At 44.7% G+C, this 17528-nt stretch overlaps 1 protein-coding gene and 1 long non-coding RNA gene across 2 annotated transcripts in view; one reads left to right on the top strand and one right to left on the bottom strand.

The window, feature by feature from the left end:
* Window positions 1–5926: 5926 nt before the first annotated feature.
* Window positions 5927–17528, top strand: part of LOC148141118 (uncharacterized) — a 43036-nt gene continuing 31434 nt past the window's right edge. The window contains exon 1 of the long non-coding RNA XR_015752774.1: window positions 5927–5969. This is a non-coding gene — a long non-coding RNA (uncharacterized LOC148141118). The remainder of the gene's footprint in view (window positions 5970–17528) is intronic.
* The window catches only part of LOC122564555 (cadherin-20-like), a 153722-nt gene continuing 142149 nt past the window's right edge, over window positions 5956–17528 (bottom strand). The window contains exons 11-12 of the mRNA XM_043719619.2: window positions 11928–12179; window positions 5956–6658 (exon numbers count right to left, since the gene is read on the bottom strand). Coding sequence (XP_043575554.2) covers window positions 6162–6658; window positions 11928–12179 — 749 coding nt within the window. The 3' untranslated portion in view covers window positions 5956–6161. The remainder of the gene's footprint in view (window positions 6659–11927; window positions 12180–17528) is intronic.

Raw genomic sequence — 17528 nt, 5'->3', positions numbered from 1 at the left:
TTACACATAATTGTTTGGTCATCCTGAATTTGAGTATTGCTGAACAAGTGACACATCCTGTGGGGACAATTGCAAGAATGCCTATTCAAGGGGGAGATCAACATTTACACTATATAAGAAGATTTGGAATTGTGTCTTGATCATATTTCAATAATTGCATGAATTGAAGAACCGAGTTGATAGATCATTTTGTTTAATTTCTAATTTGGGTAAGGCATTTAATTGGTCACCTTGATAATGGGAATAAACTATTCTTTATGTTATGACCCATGTGGTATGAGAGAAATAGTGAACTCCTCTTGCCTTGGTGTTAACAGCATAGTGCGTCATTAGGATGTGGTTGATGTGTCTGAGTGCGGAGGCAGGTTCAATTGAACTTGCAAGTGGGAGTTTGAAACAAAAAGGAAGAATGTGTGGGGTCATAGGGAGGTGGTGGAGGATTGATACTTGGTGAATTGCTCATTCAGAGATGCAGTAATGACACGAAGGGTGGAATGGTCTCCTAAGGTTGTAACAATTCCACAAAACTTCAATGATTGTGAAATGATCTGGGACATTGTGAAATTGTAAGAAATAGTACAAGTCAAAATGTTTAATTAGTTTAATTACCTTAGAGCAGCAATTACCAAGGAGTCTTCTCTCAAGGCAGAGCCAAGGGACTGAGAAGAAATTCAGTAGTGGGTCAGTACACTCTGCTGTAGGTGGGACAGGGACTACTTGCTGAAGTGACTGGCTGGGATGTTTGGGATTTTTCACACTGTCTGTTAGAGACCCTCAATACAGTTAGTACCTTCACAAATGCTTCTTCAGGCTGGAGATTCTCATGACTCCATAGGATATTGCATTTTTCAAGGATGCTTTGACGACATCCTTGAAACATTTTCTCAGCCACCCTGATACCTGTCTGCCAATCCAGGAGTAGCAAGCTCATTGGAATCATGTGTCAGGCATAAAGATGACAAGAGTCGAGAGTGTGGTGCTGGAAAAGCACAGCAGGTCAGGTAGTATCCGAGGAGCAGGAGAATCAACATTTCAGGCATAAGCCCTTCATCAACAGTCCTCACTTTCTCCTCCATGAAGATGATATATCTCGCCCCGACTAACCATGGTCAGGGTACCGAGCTCAATGAATCATAATACATGGTGCAGTGAGCTTAAGGGGCTGAACGGCCTACCCTAAATCCTAGCTTTCTTGTTTCTATGAACATAACCCATGCCTTGATACTGTAGAGTACAGGATGAATAATTCACCTGCACAGAATCACAATGGTTTCACTTCGGAATTCTGCTGAAGCTGAGTTACCGACTCTCAGGAGTGATCTGTAGTCTTTGGGAAATGACATTTAATCATCAGGACATTGGTGTCAATCACCAACAGAAAGGTCACAAAGACATTAAAAATATTGGGTAGCAAAGGTGGTAAATATTGAAAGATTCACCCCCATTGCATATCCAGCCCAGCAAAAGTCCTGACCCACAGATACGTGTAGCAATCATTCAGGAAGGTGAAACCTCTGGTAGGGTTAGTTATGGTGGCTGTGACATTCAGGGAATGTCTCTGACACTTAAGCTCATGGTGAGAGAATTGGAGAGATGCACAGTCCTTCTCCAGACAAACTGCGCTGATACATTTCTGCCGTAAGTCAGTGGTTAATGGCAGAACCCAAACTTCATCCACAACTGCCTACCCTGACCTGGTACCTGATTAAGCTATTTACCCACAGCCCCCTCCCCTGGGCCTTACAATACTGATACTCCTCTACAACGTGAATACCCACCTCCAACCTGACCACTCATCCTACATCCCACCTTCAGACCTGACCAACCATTATCCTGACTCCCATGCAACATGTCTACCCATCCAATCCCCCCTTAACCCAACTACACCAGGCTGACTAACCAGGATATCAAAGCCCTCTAACTGAGCATCCACACCCCTCCAACATCTCTTGCCCTGACTAACCTCTTACACCCCTTCAAACACTCACCCATTCATTTACTCAGCTACCCACTCACTGACTGACCCATTTACTGATATCAGTCACCCACTCACTGATTCACCCACTCACCGATTCACTCTCATACACCCACTCACCGATTCACTCACACACACTCACTCACCGATTCACTCACACACACCCACTCACCGATTCACTGACTCACTCACCCACTCACCGATTCACTCACTCACTCACCCATTCACCGATTCACTCACTCACTCACTCACCGATTCACTCACTCACCCACTCACCAATTCACTCACTCACCCACTCACCGATTCACTGACTCACCACTCACCCACTCACCGATTCACTGACTCACCCACCCACCGATTCACTGACTCACTCACCCACTCATTCACTGACTCACTCACTGATTTACTGACTCCACCTCCCATGCCCTCATTCAATGATTTGGAGATGCCGGTGTTGGACTGGGGTTGTACAAAGTTACAAATCACACAAGACCAGGTTATAGTCCAACAGGTTTAATTGGAAGCACTAGCTTTCGGAGCAACGCTCCTTCATCAGGTGATTCATCAGGTTCATCAGGACAACCACCTAGGTGCTCCGAAAGCAAATGCTTCCAATTAAACCTGTTGGACTATAACCTGGTCTTGTGTGATTTGTAACCTCATTCACTGAAACCTTTAAGTCCATTAAAAAAGCTTACCTGAATCCAGAAGCCTGGGACAAGTTCTCTGCTGTTTGCCGGGGTTGATTAGCCAGGATTGTATTGGATGGCAGGGCCCACTCAAAGAGCCGAAAGGCCTACTCCTGTTCCTATTTTTGATGTTTTCCAACGAATGGCCATGTTGATGGATCGTCACTGCAGCCAGGGGCTGCTGGACTAGTTTGAGGACATGCAATGTCTGGGTCTCCATTATCCTCACAGTTAGTGGCGTTCTCCCCAGTATTGCTGGTGATGGGAAGACCTGGGCAATTGTGTGTGTTTCAATTTATTAATTCTGAATCATGGAGATGGGGGGAGCAGTAGCTGTTTGAATGACAATTCCAGAGTCATCCAATGGGATAGCAAAGAGCTGATTTGTTTCCTGATTGGTTGTATGAAGGTGGGATGCCATGAGGATGTGTGTGTGGGTGACCAATGGCTGGGGTGATAAAGGTTAGAGGTGACTGGGTGGATGTACCCCTGGAAATATTATCCACTGTAGAGAACCCTCGGGGTGGAGAGCTGTTCTTTTTATTGACTTGTAAGATGTGGGCATCACTGGCATTTATTGCACATTCTTACTTGCCAAGAAGGTTGTTAAAGTCAACCCCATTGCTGTGGGTTTGGAGTCACATGTAGGTAAGGATGGCAGATTTCCTTCCCTAAAGGGCATTAGTGATGGGTTTTTCCAACAATTGTCAAAGGTTTCATGCTCACTGTCAGGCTCCTAATTCCAGTGAAGCTGAAGGAGTGATTTATTTAAACAGGATGCACACTTCAGGTGTCAGACAGCAGAGATCATTACCTTATACTGAGAGAGCTAGCAACAGAAATTGCTCATGTTTTACTTTTATTAAAACAATTGCTAATGCACTGACAACCAGCACATCGATATTCAATTTTTAAGAAATTAACAAATGTACAAAAAATTTCCATAAACAAGAAAATACACTATTTGTTGCCAAAAGGTGCACAAGTTCTTCACTTCCTGGTCTGCAGCAAAAATTCCCTTTCACGTGCAATGGGTAATTGTACAGATCAAACTTGATGAGCGGTAAAGCTGCCTGTATTGCCAGGGACACAGGAACCTCAAAGGCAATACTCCCTGGAGAACTCTCCTCTCTTGGATCCTGTGTGCACCAGACACCAGGACAAACCAATACATATTGTGCTCCCTGGACCACTGAGGCCAGGCAGATGTAGCACGCCATCCCAAAGCACCACGCAGGGTGAATTCTGTAATTCAAATCTGCATTGCTTGTCTATTTCCACTTCTCTGATTCCATTATAATTCTAGCTACATGTAGACTCAGGGAAAATGAGCTTTTGCATTTGTCACTCTGATTTAACACTATTTTCTTGCACCCAGTCTCTGTTTAAATGTAATGTGTTTTCTTGTTATATTTTTAAACTGTTTTTCCCTGCTGCTAACATTAGATTCGGCTGACAATATAGGACAGTTTGAGCCTTCATTTCGTAGGTATCCAGTATGCTGTTAAACAAATGTCTGCTGCATTTCTTGAGAGTCATCTTAGTTTCTCCACTTCCACAGCCCCTCTGTTGTGACAGAGCCTGACTAACTGCTGCAGGATTAGTGCATCAGGCAACGTGGTTGAGAATGGTTTGTATACCAAAGCCAATCAGATTTTCAGAAAAGTGGAATAAAATCCAACTTTATTTCACTTGATCAATGAGCTTCCATCTACCATAAGGTCAGAAGTGGGGATGTTCGCTGGTGATTGCATGATGTTCAGCAGCATTCCTGAGTCCTCATATAATGAAACAGACCATGTCCTGAACAATATATCGGTTTGATGAGTGGCAAACATTTATGCCACACCAGTACCAGTCAATGACAACCTGCAACAGCAAAAAAAATCTAACCATCACCCCTTGATACTCAATGGCATTGCCATCGCCGAATCCCTCACCATCACCATTCTGGGGGTGACCATCGACCAGAAACTGAATTGGACCGATCAAACAAACACATTGGTTACAATACTTGCAAGAAAAACAGAAGATGCTGGGAAAGCTCAACAGGTCTGACAGCATCTGTGGAGAGAAATCAGAGTTAATGTTCCAGGTTAAGGGTCACTCAATCCAAAGCGTTAACTGATTTCTCGTCTCAGATGCTGTCAGAGTTGCTGAGCCTTTCCAGCATTTACGGTTTGTGTTTCTGATTTACAGCATCCACGCTTCTTTCAGTTCTTATTTGGTTACAACAGCTGGGTGTTCAGAGGTGGGGAACTCACCTTCTGACTCCCCAGAGCCTCTCCACCATCTACAAAGTACAAGTCAGGAGTGTGATGGAATACCCCTCATTTGCCTGGATGGCTGCAGCTCCAACAATACTTAGCAAACTCGACATCATCCAGGACAGAGCAGCCCGCTTGACCGGCATTTCATCCATCACCTTGCGCATTCAGATACACAGCAGTGTATACCATCTACAAGATGAACTGCAGCAGCTCACCAATACACCTCCCATAGCACTTTCTAAATCTATGACCTCTACCACTGAGGGAGAGCAACAGATACATGGGAACACCACACTCACACCACCCCACCCCTCTCCCCACCGTGACTTCCTCTCCAAGCCACTCACCATCCTGACTTGGAAATATATCGCTGTCCCTTCATTGTTACTGGGCCAAAATCCTGGAATTGCCTACCCAATGGCATCAGGAATATATCTGCCCCTTCCCCACAGACTGCAGCAGCTCACCAACACCTCTGAATGGCAATTAAGGACAGGGCAACAAAACAAAGCCTGCCTTAAGTTGTCGCTGACGCTCAATGAATTGAGCAAAACCAAATCTGAGGCCTTGATGAGGGTGGGGTGCAGGGAGGGGGGGGCAGTGGTTACAGCCTATAGGAGGGGGTATTGGTTAGCTGCACGTCCCCACCATCAATCTGTGAGATTCCTTTATATACAGAGAGGAAAGAGGCAACTCAAAAGTCTTACAACAGGGCAGCTGTGTGACATCGCAGACTGGAAATGAGCCTGCTAACTGTATGACTGAAGCAGTTGCCTGATTAATAAGCTCTGCGCCTCTGCACGTATTTACAATGAGTTCTAAAAAGGAAAAAGCAAATTCCAAATGTAGGTCAATCCCATTCCGATTGAAGACTGTATCCGCCTGAGAGCTGGTGGCTGTGTGATGTCATTGCTCAGCGTTTGATTAGTGTTCAGTGTTACACAGGCAGGATCGGACCCTTTTCATTCTCAGAGACTGAGCCACATTAATGTCTTATTTTCTGCTCTTCTCGCTGACAGGCGAATAAAGACTTGAGTAAATCAGATTATTTTTCCATTGTTTCTCCCACGCGACCATCTAGTCACAGCTATTGTCTTTCATGGTGTGATTAAAGCTGGTAAAAGGTCTAAAAGGTGCTTTGTCCTGATTAAAGGCCCTTTAGACCAATATGGAGAGAGTTTCATGTTGACGCGATTAGTTTCAGTCGAAGAAGCTCCCAGTTGCTGGCTACAAGTAGTCTTCAGCGCTCTCCGAGCCCCCATACAGATCGGCCAGCTTCTTGAACCGGGGGCCCCAGTCGGTGAGATAATCATAATTGAGGTCTGAGTCTGTCGAGCCCGACTCGAAGGAGCTCAGCGATTCTGCCACCGACCCATTCCCCTCAAACGCGTAAGTCTGCAAGGAATCAAAAGGAGGGGCACTCGGGTCCGTGTTGGCATCGTGCAACTTTGCCAGGATGTAGCTGTTCACGTTGCTGTTCCCTGCTCTGGACTGCGATACGTATCTGGAGACACTGTGGATTTCGGGAAGCATATCCCTCCTGGATTTCGAGATCTGAACTTCTCTTGGATTCCACAAGGCAGCAATGTCGAAGGCCTCAGTGTCCTCTTCTCCACCACCTTCGTCATCGTATCGAACAATATTTTCATGGACATTCTCCTCATCGTCGACAATCAGGGAATTCTTCTTGTGCCTTCTCAATGTTAGAATAAATAACACCAACACTGAAAGGCAAGTGCAACAAATAGTGTAGGTTAACAAAGGTTAGGCCACGGTTCTTGCATTAGACACAGTGTGGTCTGTTTGGAGACTTCCTTTGGATTCAAAAAGTGGGCAGATCATACTAATCCCAGGAGATTGTGTAAATGAGAGGCACTGTATTATATTATTTGGATGGGAATTTAGGAGGCATGGACAGTAAGTTTACAGATGACACCAAATTAGTTACACTAGTTACCCGATGAAGGAGCAGCGCTCTGAAAACTAGTACTTCCAAATAAACCTGTTGGACTATAACCTGGTGTTGTGTGATTTTTGCTTTGGCCAAGACTGGTGGTATAATGGACTGTGAAGAAGGTTATCTGAGATCTTGGTGAATTGGGTCAATGGACTGAGGTGGAGTTTAATTTGGATAAATGCCAGGTGTTGTATTTTGGTAAAACAAACAAGGTCAGGACTTATGGAAGGGCCCGGGGTAGTGTTGTAGAACAGAGACACCTAGGGGTTCAGGTGCATAATTCTTTGAAATTTCTGTCGCAGGTGGACAGGGTAGTTGTGTGATTTTTAACTTTGTACACCCCAGTCCAATACCAGCATCTCCAAATCAGGGTAGTTGGGGCAGTGTTTAGTACGCTTGCCCTCATTGCTCAGACCTCTGAGTGTAGGAGTTGGGACGTCATGTTGAGGCTGAACAGGACGTTGGTGAGGCCTCTTCTGGAATACTATGTTCAGTTCTGGTTGTCCTATTATAAGGATATTATTAGACTTCAGAAAAAATTTACCAAGATGGTGCCTGGAATGGAGGGTTTGGGATATAAAAAATAGACTGGAAAGGCTGGGAGTTTTTTTACTAGAACGTGGGAGATTGGGAGATGACCTTCTTGAGGTTTATAAAACCATGAGGAGCATAGATAAGGTGAATGACAAAGGTCTTTTCCCTACAGTGGGGGAGTACAAACTAGGGCCTATTTATTGAGGTGGGAGGTAGGAGATAAGAGGCAACTTGTTTTACACAGAGAATGGTTTGTGTGTGAAATGAACTGCCAGAAAAAGTGGTGGATACAGGTACAGTTACAACATTTAAAAGACATTTGGATAAGTTCATGAATAGGAAAGATTTGGAAGGATATGGGCCAAATGTAGGCAAGTGGGACTAGTTTAGTTTTGGGAATGAACTAAACTAGTCGGTGTGGACTGGTTGGATCGAAGAGTATGTTTGCTGTATGACTCCATTACTGTAAATAAAAGGCACCTGGATAGGTATGGATATGAATAGGAAGGTTTTAGAGGGGATATGGGCCAAATTCTGACAATTGGGATTAGATCAGTTTAGACTTTCTGGTCGACATGGACAAATTGGACCGAAGGTCTGTTTCCGTGTTGTATAACTCCATGACTGAAAGTACCTGGTGTATATCACCCGTGAATCCCTTACCATTGAGTTCAATGCAAGGAAAAAGGAGGTGGATATAAACTAACAACAAATTCAATCTTGGCCACTTTGCCCCAAGTCAAAATGACCCTTAATGCCCCCCAATCAACGGTACTGCTAGACTCCCTCCCTGGATTTTTGAGATCAATCGTAATGGACCTGAAGAGGTAAAAAGGAAACAGTGGTATTGGGAATATTGCTATGCTCCTTTGTTAATGGAGTGATCCAATGTGAACTGAATGTTGCATTACAACCTTGTCTCAGCACAGCAGTAGTGTGACCCCCCCACCTTGTCAGATCATAACAGTTTGGTTGGAGACACATTGCTCACAATCACTTGCCGTTATGTAATGACTAAATATCGTCCAATAGTATGAGGCATGTGACTGTAAGGGTAGACATATTTTCCTGTCACAGAAAATAATTAAAAAAAGACAAAAATGCCCACTATGAAGTTTTTAACTGTTGCAGTAATTGTGGGTATGGTCACCGAGCTGGGAGGTTGGTTTGCAGACATTACGTCCCCTGTCTTAGTGACATCCTCAGTGCTGTGGAGCCTCCTGTGAAATGCTGCTGTACTGTGTCGGGTGGAATTTATTTGGTTTCGTTCCTACTGCTTCTGGTTGTCTGTTGCAGTGTGGATCGAAGTCAATGAGTTTATTGATGGAATCCGTGGAAGAGTGCCATGCTTCTAGGAATTCTCTAGCTGTCCTCTGTTTGGCTTGTTCTATTAGTGTTGTGTTATCCCAATCAAATTTGTGGCCATTGTCATCTGTGTGCATAGATACTAGGGCTAGCTGGTCGTGTTGTTTAGTGGCTAGTTGGTGTTCATGAATGCAGATTACTGGCTGTCTACCTGTTTGTTCTATATAGTGTTTTGTGCAGTCCCTATATGGAATCTTGTACACTGCATCTGTCCTGCACATGATGGGTATCCTTAGTATCAGATGCTGCCAGACCTACCGAGTTTCTCCAGCACTTTGTGTTTGCTTCAATGCCTTTTACCCATTCCCATTCCCATTCCCTGTGCATCAATATTAATTCTTGGCTGACAAAGGACTTAAAGTTGTAGAGTTGAGGCCATAAATTGATCACAAATGGTGAAACAGGCTACTGAGGCCGAATGCCCTACACCTGTTCCTGTTTTCTATGTTCATTTCTATAACATGGAGAGTTCCATGATCTGGTGCTTTCAGGCCTTGTACTGATCCTAGGTTCACTGACACAATTAATGAGTTTATCAGTTCCTGAATTGTTGCCCTTCAGCCCTAAATGAGGGGTTACAGAATTACAAGGATCTACTCAATGAATGTTCATCTCAATCAGGGAGGTTGTCCCACTGAAACAGGGACCAATCAGGAAGGCAGTTCCATTGAAACAGGGACCAATCAGGGAGGCAGTTCCATTGAAACAGGGACCAATCAGGGAGGCTGTTCCATTGAAACAGGGACCAATCAGGGAGGCTGTTCCACTAATTCAGGGACCAATCAGGGAGGCTGTCCCACTGAAACAGGGACCAATCAGGGAGGCAGTTCCATTGAAACAGGGACCAATCAGGGAGGCTGTCCCACTGAAACAGGGACCAATCAGGGAGGCTGTCCCATTGAAACAGGAACCAGGAAACCACAGGCCTACTTTCCATTATGTCTCCAGTAAAATAATTTCTGATTGTCGTAAAACCAAGGGGACCACATTTGGAGTATTGTGCACAGTTTTGGCCCCCATATCTCAGGAAGGATGTACTGGCCCTGGAGCGTGTTCAGAGGAGGTTCACAAGAATGGTCCCATGAATGAAAAGCTTAACACACAAGGAATGTTTGAGGACCTTGGGCTTATAGTCAATGGAGTTTAGAAGCATGAGGGGGATCTCATTACAGAAGACAGAATGGTCTGCACAGAGTGGATGTGAGGAAGATGTTTTCATTGATATGAGAGACTAGGACCTGAGGCCGAGGCCTTAAAGTAAAAGGAAGACGTTTTAAAATGGAGATAAGGAGAAACTTCTTCATCTAGAGAGTGGTGAATCCATGTAATTCACTGCCACAGAAGGGTCATTGAATATATTTATGACTGAGATAGGTTCTTGAGTATCAAGGGAAACAAAGATTACAGGGAGAAAGTGGAAGAATGGTGTTGAGAAACTTATTAGTCACGATTCAATGGTGGATCAGACCAGGTGGGCTGAATGGCCTAATTTCTACTCCTATGTCTTGATGGTCTTATGGATTGTATACCCCGCTCCCAGACAAAACCCCCACCAGGAGCACACCTCCCTAAATTTGGCCTTCGCTGTTCATCAGCAACTCATCACCTATTGTGAACTTCACTCAACTCTCAGTCTGCTGGAACAATTTGTATGTTTCTGCTGAGCCATGATGTTAAGGAACAAATAAAGGTTGACACCTCAAGGCTGACTTTAGAAGGGTGTTGCATGGAACAGGTTAATAGGTGCATGGGAACTGAAGGAGACCATTCAGTCACTTAATCAGATCGTGGCTGATCCATGTCCCAGCTTCATGGGCTGGATTTTACTGAGGACACAAGGATCACCATCTCCATCCCCACCCTGCGCTCAGGAGCCCATCCGCCAAAATGCCTGACTGCCTTGTAGCCATTTTATCAATGACCGGCCCTGAATTGGCTCAGGGGGAGATTTCCTCCCCCTTGGGAAACGAGGGCCCATTCTGGAGAGCTGGTGGTCAGTCTCATTGGCCGGTAACTCTACAGTCTCAGCAGCGCCAAGCTGGAGTGCTGGTCACGGATGGAACTGCAGACAGTCCTGAGAAAGAGGAGAGGCCTGACTGAGGCTATTGGCAGGTTGTGAGCTGCAGGCCCAAGTGATTATTTGTGGGAGGGTTGAGGGGGAGCAGGGGTTGGTGATGGAGGGTGGGGAGGGGTTGGTGATGGAGGGTGGGAAGGGACTGGGTATGCCCTTGGAGAGGCATCGCTGACAGGCATGGGGCACCAGTGGTCACTAACACATGCAGACTACCTGCTTGTGTAAGTATCTCCCTGCTTTGGGGAATGGGGCAGGGGCAGGGAGGTGCTTAGTAAAATAGCATGAACCACACAATCACAGCATTGGGGAAGAAGGAGGCCATCCGGTCCATCATGCCTGCAGAGATTCTATTCCCCAGTGCCTTCTCCTCATAGCCCTGCACACATTTCTATACAAATAGTGATCCAATGTCCCATTGAATGGTTCAGTTGAATCTGCCTCTACCACATTTCCAGGCAATACATTCCAGGAGGGGTGTGTGAGGTGCTAAAGTGGCCATTAACTGGGCTTCAATCAAATCAAAATGGGAGGAAGGATTGGGGTGGGTGAAAAGACATTTAACAAACACTCCTACCTTCTAGCTTGTCTTGGGTGGTAAGGAAGTATACATCCACTTTTAGCTGACGTGCTGTAATTCGTTTTGATAATAATAACTAATTGATCAGCCATGATCTAGAATGAGGTTAAGAATCACACAACACCTGGTTATAGTCCAACAGATTTATTTGGAAGCACTAGCTTCTGCAGCGCTGCTCCTTCATCAGGTGGTTGCCAATCACCCTATGGAGCAGTGCTCCAAAAGCTAGTGCTTCCAAATAAATCTGTTGGACTATAACCTGGTGTTGTGTGATTTTTAAATTTGTCGATCCCAGTTCAACACCAGCATCTCCACATCATGACCTAGAACAGCAGGGCTCGATGGGCTGAACAGTCTCCACCCCTTCCTATGTTCCATGCGAGCTGGCATCAACTGCCATTTGTGGAGTTGCAAATGTCTCCTGAAATGCCTGTCACTGACCCTTTTGGGCCAATCTAACGTCGATGTTTAAAGTCATTAGCTTACCCAGCATGATGAAGATACATCCAAGAATGGCGATTAGTGCTCCTCTGCTCAGGCTGATGGGAAGACTGTAGGCCTCGACACTACAGGATCGAACATTCCCATCAGGATCACAGCCGCACACTCTGATCGTCAGAGTGCTGGTGCTGCTTTGCATTGGAAGACCAGAGTCAGCGATGAGAATGGGCAGGTAATAGGTTCCCTGCTCCTGGTGTTTGAACCCAGCTCTTCTGGTCAGAATCCAGGCAGTATTGTCTAAAAGGATCAAACATAGCACAAAACAGGCTTCAATTTGATTTACAAAATGCAGTGTTGGAAAAGTGGCTTTTCTTTTCATTCATCCATGGGATGTGGGTGTCACAGACAAGGCCAGTATTTAATCACAGTCCCTATACAACTAAGTGATTTGCTCAGGGGACAGTTAAGAGTCAAACATCTATTAAAATACAGTGGTTGCTGGGAATCTTAAAGACTTTTGTTTGAGGAGCATGTATTGCCCATTCCTAACTGTCCCAGAGTTGGTGGTGGTGAGCTGTCTTCTTGAATTACTGCAGTATGCGATGTTGGGCATGCCATGAGGGAGGGAATTCCAGGATTTTGACCCAGTGACACTGAAGCAATGGTGGCATATTTCCAAATCAGGATGGTGAATGGCTTGGAGAGGGAGAGGAACTTGCAGGTGGTGGTGTTCCCATGTGTCTGCTGCCCTTGTCCTTCCAGCTGCAAGAGGTTATGGGTTTGGCAGGTGCTGTCTAAGGAGCAGTGCTGAGTTGTTACAGTACATCTGCTGCTACTCAGCATTGATGATGAGGAAAGTGAATGTCAAAGGGGATGAATGGGCTATCAATAAAGCAGGCTGCTTTGACTAGATAGTGTTGCCTTTTTTTTTAACACACGTCCAGGCAAGAATATTCTATCACATCACATACATTGTAGAGTTGGCAGGACTGTGTGCACTTATTGTTTCCAATATCTTGGCCAATGCGAGCTGGGAGAAAGTGAGGACCGCAGATGCTGGAGATCAGAGCTGAAAAATGTGTTGCTGGAAAAGCGCAGCAGGTCAGGCAGCATCCAAGGAGCAGGAGAATCGACGTGTCGGGCATAAGCCCTTCTAATGTGAGCTGGTCGACCTTCTGCCACATTTTGGAGCAGTAAGCAGCCTGTTTGGCCATTTCCGAGGGCATTTAAAAGTCAACCCTATTCCTGTGGGTCTGGAACCAAATTTTCCCTCCCTAAAGGATATTAGTGAAGCCTAAGGAATGAGGGGGCTGTTCCATTGGGATGGGCTTCATAAAAACCATGCTGGGCCCAGAGTCCTGGTGAATTGTATAATAACTAGGGTTGTTAATTAGTCAGGGTAGGGTGGGGGGATGGTGGTGAATATTCCAATTAAAGGGAAGCTTAAAAAATCAAAAAGAAACAAGAGAGCCAGAGTGCAGGATAGTGAAGAGATGAATTGATAATCAGAGGGAGCAGAAAATATAAGCAGAAGCGTGCAGCAGAAATTGGAAACAGAATAAATAATAATAGTAAAAAGTCAAAGCTTAAGGCTGAATGGCTAAATGTAGAAGAGAAAAAGAAACAATTGAATATGACTTGATAGCCATTATAAAGACATTGCTGCAGGGTAACCAAGATAGCAAACACAATATTCAAGGTTAATTCTGGAAAAACAGGCAGAAAGGAGAAGATGGTGAGGTGGCTTTGTGAATAAAGGACAGAATCAGTGTTATGGGAGTGGCGGTAAAGTTACAATAGATCCTGATGTAAAATCAACTGTAAATAAAGAATAGCAAGGGAAAGCAGCTATAGGTGGAAGTTCTCTATAGGCTTCTGAAGAGTTACCAGATGTATAACGACAAAGTACAAACAGAGAAATTACGAAGGTGTGTGTGAAGGGCAATAAACTTGCCATGGGAGATTTTAATTAGCATATTTAATAGACAAATCAGCTAGGTAGGGATATCATGGAAGCCAAATTTGTTCAAAGGGCATCAGGGATTGTTTCTGAGAGCAGTACTTCCCAGCAGGCCACAGCAGCATGGTCAATGGGCCTGGAGTGGAGTGAGACGGTCAGTGGGCCTGGAGTGGAGGGAGACGGTCAGTGGGCATGAAGTGGAGTGAGATGGTCAGTGGGCACGGAATGGAGTGAGACGGTCAGTAGGCCTGGAGTGGAGTGAGACGGTCAGTGGGCCTGGAGTGGAATGGGATGGTCAGTGGGCACGGAATGGAGTAAGACAGTCAATGGGTGCAGAGTGGAGTGAGACAGTCAGTGGGACCGGAGTGGAGTGAGATGGTCATTGGGATCGGAGTGGAGTGGGTTGGTCAGTGGGCCCAGAGTGAAGGGGGATGGCCAGTGGGCCCATGGTGGAGTGGGATGGTCAGTGGGCCCAGAGTGAAGGGGGATGGTCAGTGGGCCCAGAGTGGAGTAGGATGGTCAGTGGGTCTGGAGTGGAGTGGGTTGGTCAGTGGGCCCGGAGTTGAGTGTGATGGTCAGTGAGCAATGAATGGAGTGAGACGGTTAGTGTGCGTGGAAAGGAGTGAGACGGTTAGTGGGCCCGGAGTGGAGTGGGTTGGGCAGTGGGCCGGTAGTGGAGTGAGATGGTCAGTGGGCCTGGACGGAGTGGGTTGGTCAGTGGGTATGGAATGGAGTGAGATGGTCAGTGGTCATTGATCCCAGATTAGAGTGGAGCAGAATGGCCGATGGACCGGGGTCTCGGAGCAGGGCAGCTGGCGGTCAGTGGACTGGGGTCTGGTGCGGTCAGCACCTTGTGATCCTGGTTGGGGTGGGCCCAGCATGGTGGAAAACCCCTAGCATGGACCGACTGCAGGCTATAGAAGGACAGTAATATTTATCTTTTAACGTTACTTCCTTGATTTATATTATGAAGAACTGTAATGTAGAACTTTTAGCTTTTTTCTTTATTTCTCTATTTTCGTACCTAATCTATTTTAGAAGCTAAGATTTGTACCTCGGTACTTTGTATCTAAGATAGTATTGTGTGTGGTGACATTGGACATCTTTCACTGTACCCCTATAATTCTGTACTTGAGTACATGTGACAATCAAACCTAATTCTAATTTTAGATTCAGTAATGTGTAATGAGGTAGAATTAATAAGATACCTCATGGTTAAGGATCCTCTAGGGGTAGTGATCACAACATGGCAGAATTTCAAATTCAGTTTGAGGGAGAGCACCTCGAGTCTCAAACCAGTGTGCTTAACTTAAATAAAGGCAGTTACAGAGGAATGAAGAAGGCGTTGTCTACAGTGAGTTGGGAAAACTGACTATGGGGAAAATTAGTGGATAAAAAATAGCAGACATTTCAGCAAGTATTTCATAATAATCAGCAACAAGTTATTCTGGTCAGGAAAAAGGACTCAGTGAGAATAACCCATGGCTATCAAAGATAGTCAAAGCAAGTATTCAATCACAAACTAAGGCAGTGCAAACTGATGGTAAACCAAAGGATTAGCAATTATTTTACAGTCTAGATTAGAGTGGTACTGGAAAAGCACAGTAGGTCAGGCAGCATCCAAGGAGCAGGAAAATCAATGTTTCGGGCAAAAGCCCTTCATCAGGACTGAAGGCAGGGAGACTCCAGGGTGGAGAGATAAATGGGAGGGGGTGGGGGTGGGGAGAAGGTAGCAAAAGGTACAATAGGTGAGTGGGGGTGGGGATGAAGGTGATAAGTCAGAGAGGACGATGGGGGAGGGTAGGAAGCAGATGTGGCTGTGGTTGCGGGTCTGTTTCAGTACATGGTTGAAGAGCTTCAGGGCAGAGGAGATGACCAGTAGAGGATGACTAAAGTCTAATAAAGGGAAAAATGTGATCATTAAAGTAAATTAACAAGAGATAAGAACAAGCAGCAAGAACATCTGTGGCTATTTAAAAAGGAAGTAGCAAAAATATGAGAGCCTTAGAGGATGCAATGAGGAATTGATCATGGGAAACAGGGAAATGCCAGTTAATTTAAACTAATATTTTTCATTGGTCTTCATAGTGGAGGATACTGCTAACATTGCAAATATAACAGCTGGGGTGCTGATTTTGCATTGTAACAGTTTCTTTCATGAGGGTCAACATATTTGTCAAACTATTGAGGCTGAAGACACACAAGTCACGAGGACCCAATGGCCTGTATCCAAGGCTTTTAAAGGCAGTGGCTGCAGAGATAGTGGAGCTACTGATTGAAATATTCCAGAACTCGCTGGGAGGATTCCATGCAGATTGGAAAGCTGTTCATGACACCCCTATTCAAGAAGGGAACTGTAGGTCAGATAGCCTTACACCTGTTGTTGGAAAAATGTCAGAATCTACTAATAAGGAAAAAGTAGCAGAACACTTAGAAAAAACTTAATGCAATCAGAGTCAATATGGTTTTGTGAAAGGGAAATGATATTTGATAAATTTGTTGGCATGTTTTGAGGATATCATAAGGATAATCAATAATGTAGAACAGGTTGATGTAGCCTGTTTGGGCTTCCAGAGGGCATTGGATAAAGCATCAGATAAATTACTCAAGATAGGAGCTCCCAGTACTGGGGTAATGTATTAGCATGGATTGAGGGTTGTTAACACACAAGACAGGGAGTCAAGATTAATGGTTTTATTCAGTTTGGAAAGATATAACTTGTGGAGAGCCACATGGATCAGTCCCAGGACCTCAAGTGCTTACTATCTATGTTAAGACTTGGAAGAAAGGGTAGAGTGTAATGTATCTAAATTTGATGATTGTACAAAATAGATGGGAGGGCATGTTATGATGAGGACATAAGGAATCTACAAGGCGATATGGATAGTTTGAATAAATGAGTATCAAGTTGGCAGATAGAGTTCAGTGGAATAAGGGGAGAGGTCATTGGCAAGATGAATCAAAAGGCAAACTATTATTTAAATGGAGAGAGACTCAAAACAACACACACAAAAGGATCTGGGTGCTCTTGTGCATGAAATTCAAAAAGTGAGCATTCAAGTTCAGCAAGTAATTAGAAAGGCAAATGGCCTTTCGTGCTAATGGGTAGGAATTTAAAAATGGGAAGTCTTGCTCCTACTGTACAGTTTTGCTGGTGAGGCTGCATCTGCAATACTGTGTGGTTTTGGTTCCCATATTTAAGAAACGATGATAGGCATGAGAAGCAGATTCAGGGCTGCGAATGTGTTCTGTTCTTGAGTCTATTTGCAAGTTAATTCATACACAAGTTGGGACACATGCAGGACAATATAAAACAGCTGCTTGTAAATAGAGAACTATTTCTATGTTGGATCTTTAAAATTACACCCCTGTACGGGATCATGTTTGTAAGTCAGGTGTTTGTAAATGTGAGACCCCTGTACAAGAATCTGAGGGGAACACAGTGTAAATGTTAAGAAGATGTGTCCACTGTGTGTGGGAGAATCTGAAATTAGGGGACACTCATTTAAAATAAGAATTTATTGTCCCAGAGGATAGTGAATGTCTGAAGTTCTCTATCCCACCTCGTTATGGAGGGTAGATCACTATCAGTATCTAATGAGAAGGTGCATAGATTTTTGAAATATTGAGGAATTGAGTGCTATGGGGAGCTGGCAAGGAAGAGGAGTTGAAGTCAGGAACATATC

Source organism: Chiloscyllium plagiosum, unplaced genomic scaffold (assembly GCF_037043375.1).
Source record: "Chiloscyllium plagiosum isolate Xiang-an unplaced genomic scaffold, Cpla_swu_hap1 HiC_scaffold_34, whole genome shotgun sequence".
Classification (NCBI taxonomy): Eukaryota; Metazoa; Chordata; class Chondrichthyes; order Orectolobiformes; family Hemiscylliidae; genus Chiloscyllium; species Chiloscyllium plagiosum.
Note: the sequence above shows the minus strand (reverse complement) of the source record. Positions and strands in the feature narration are given on the sequence as shown.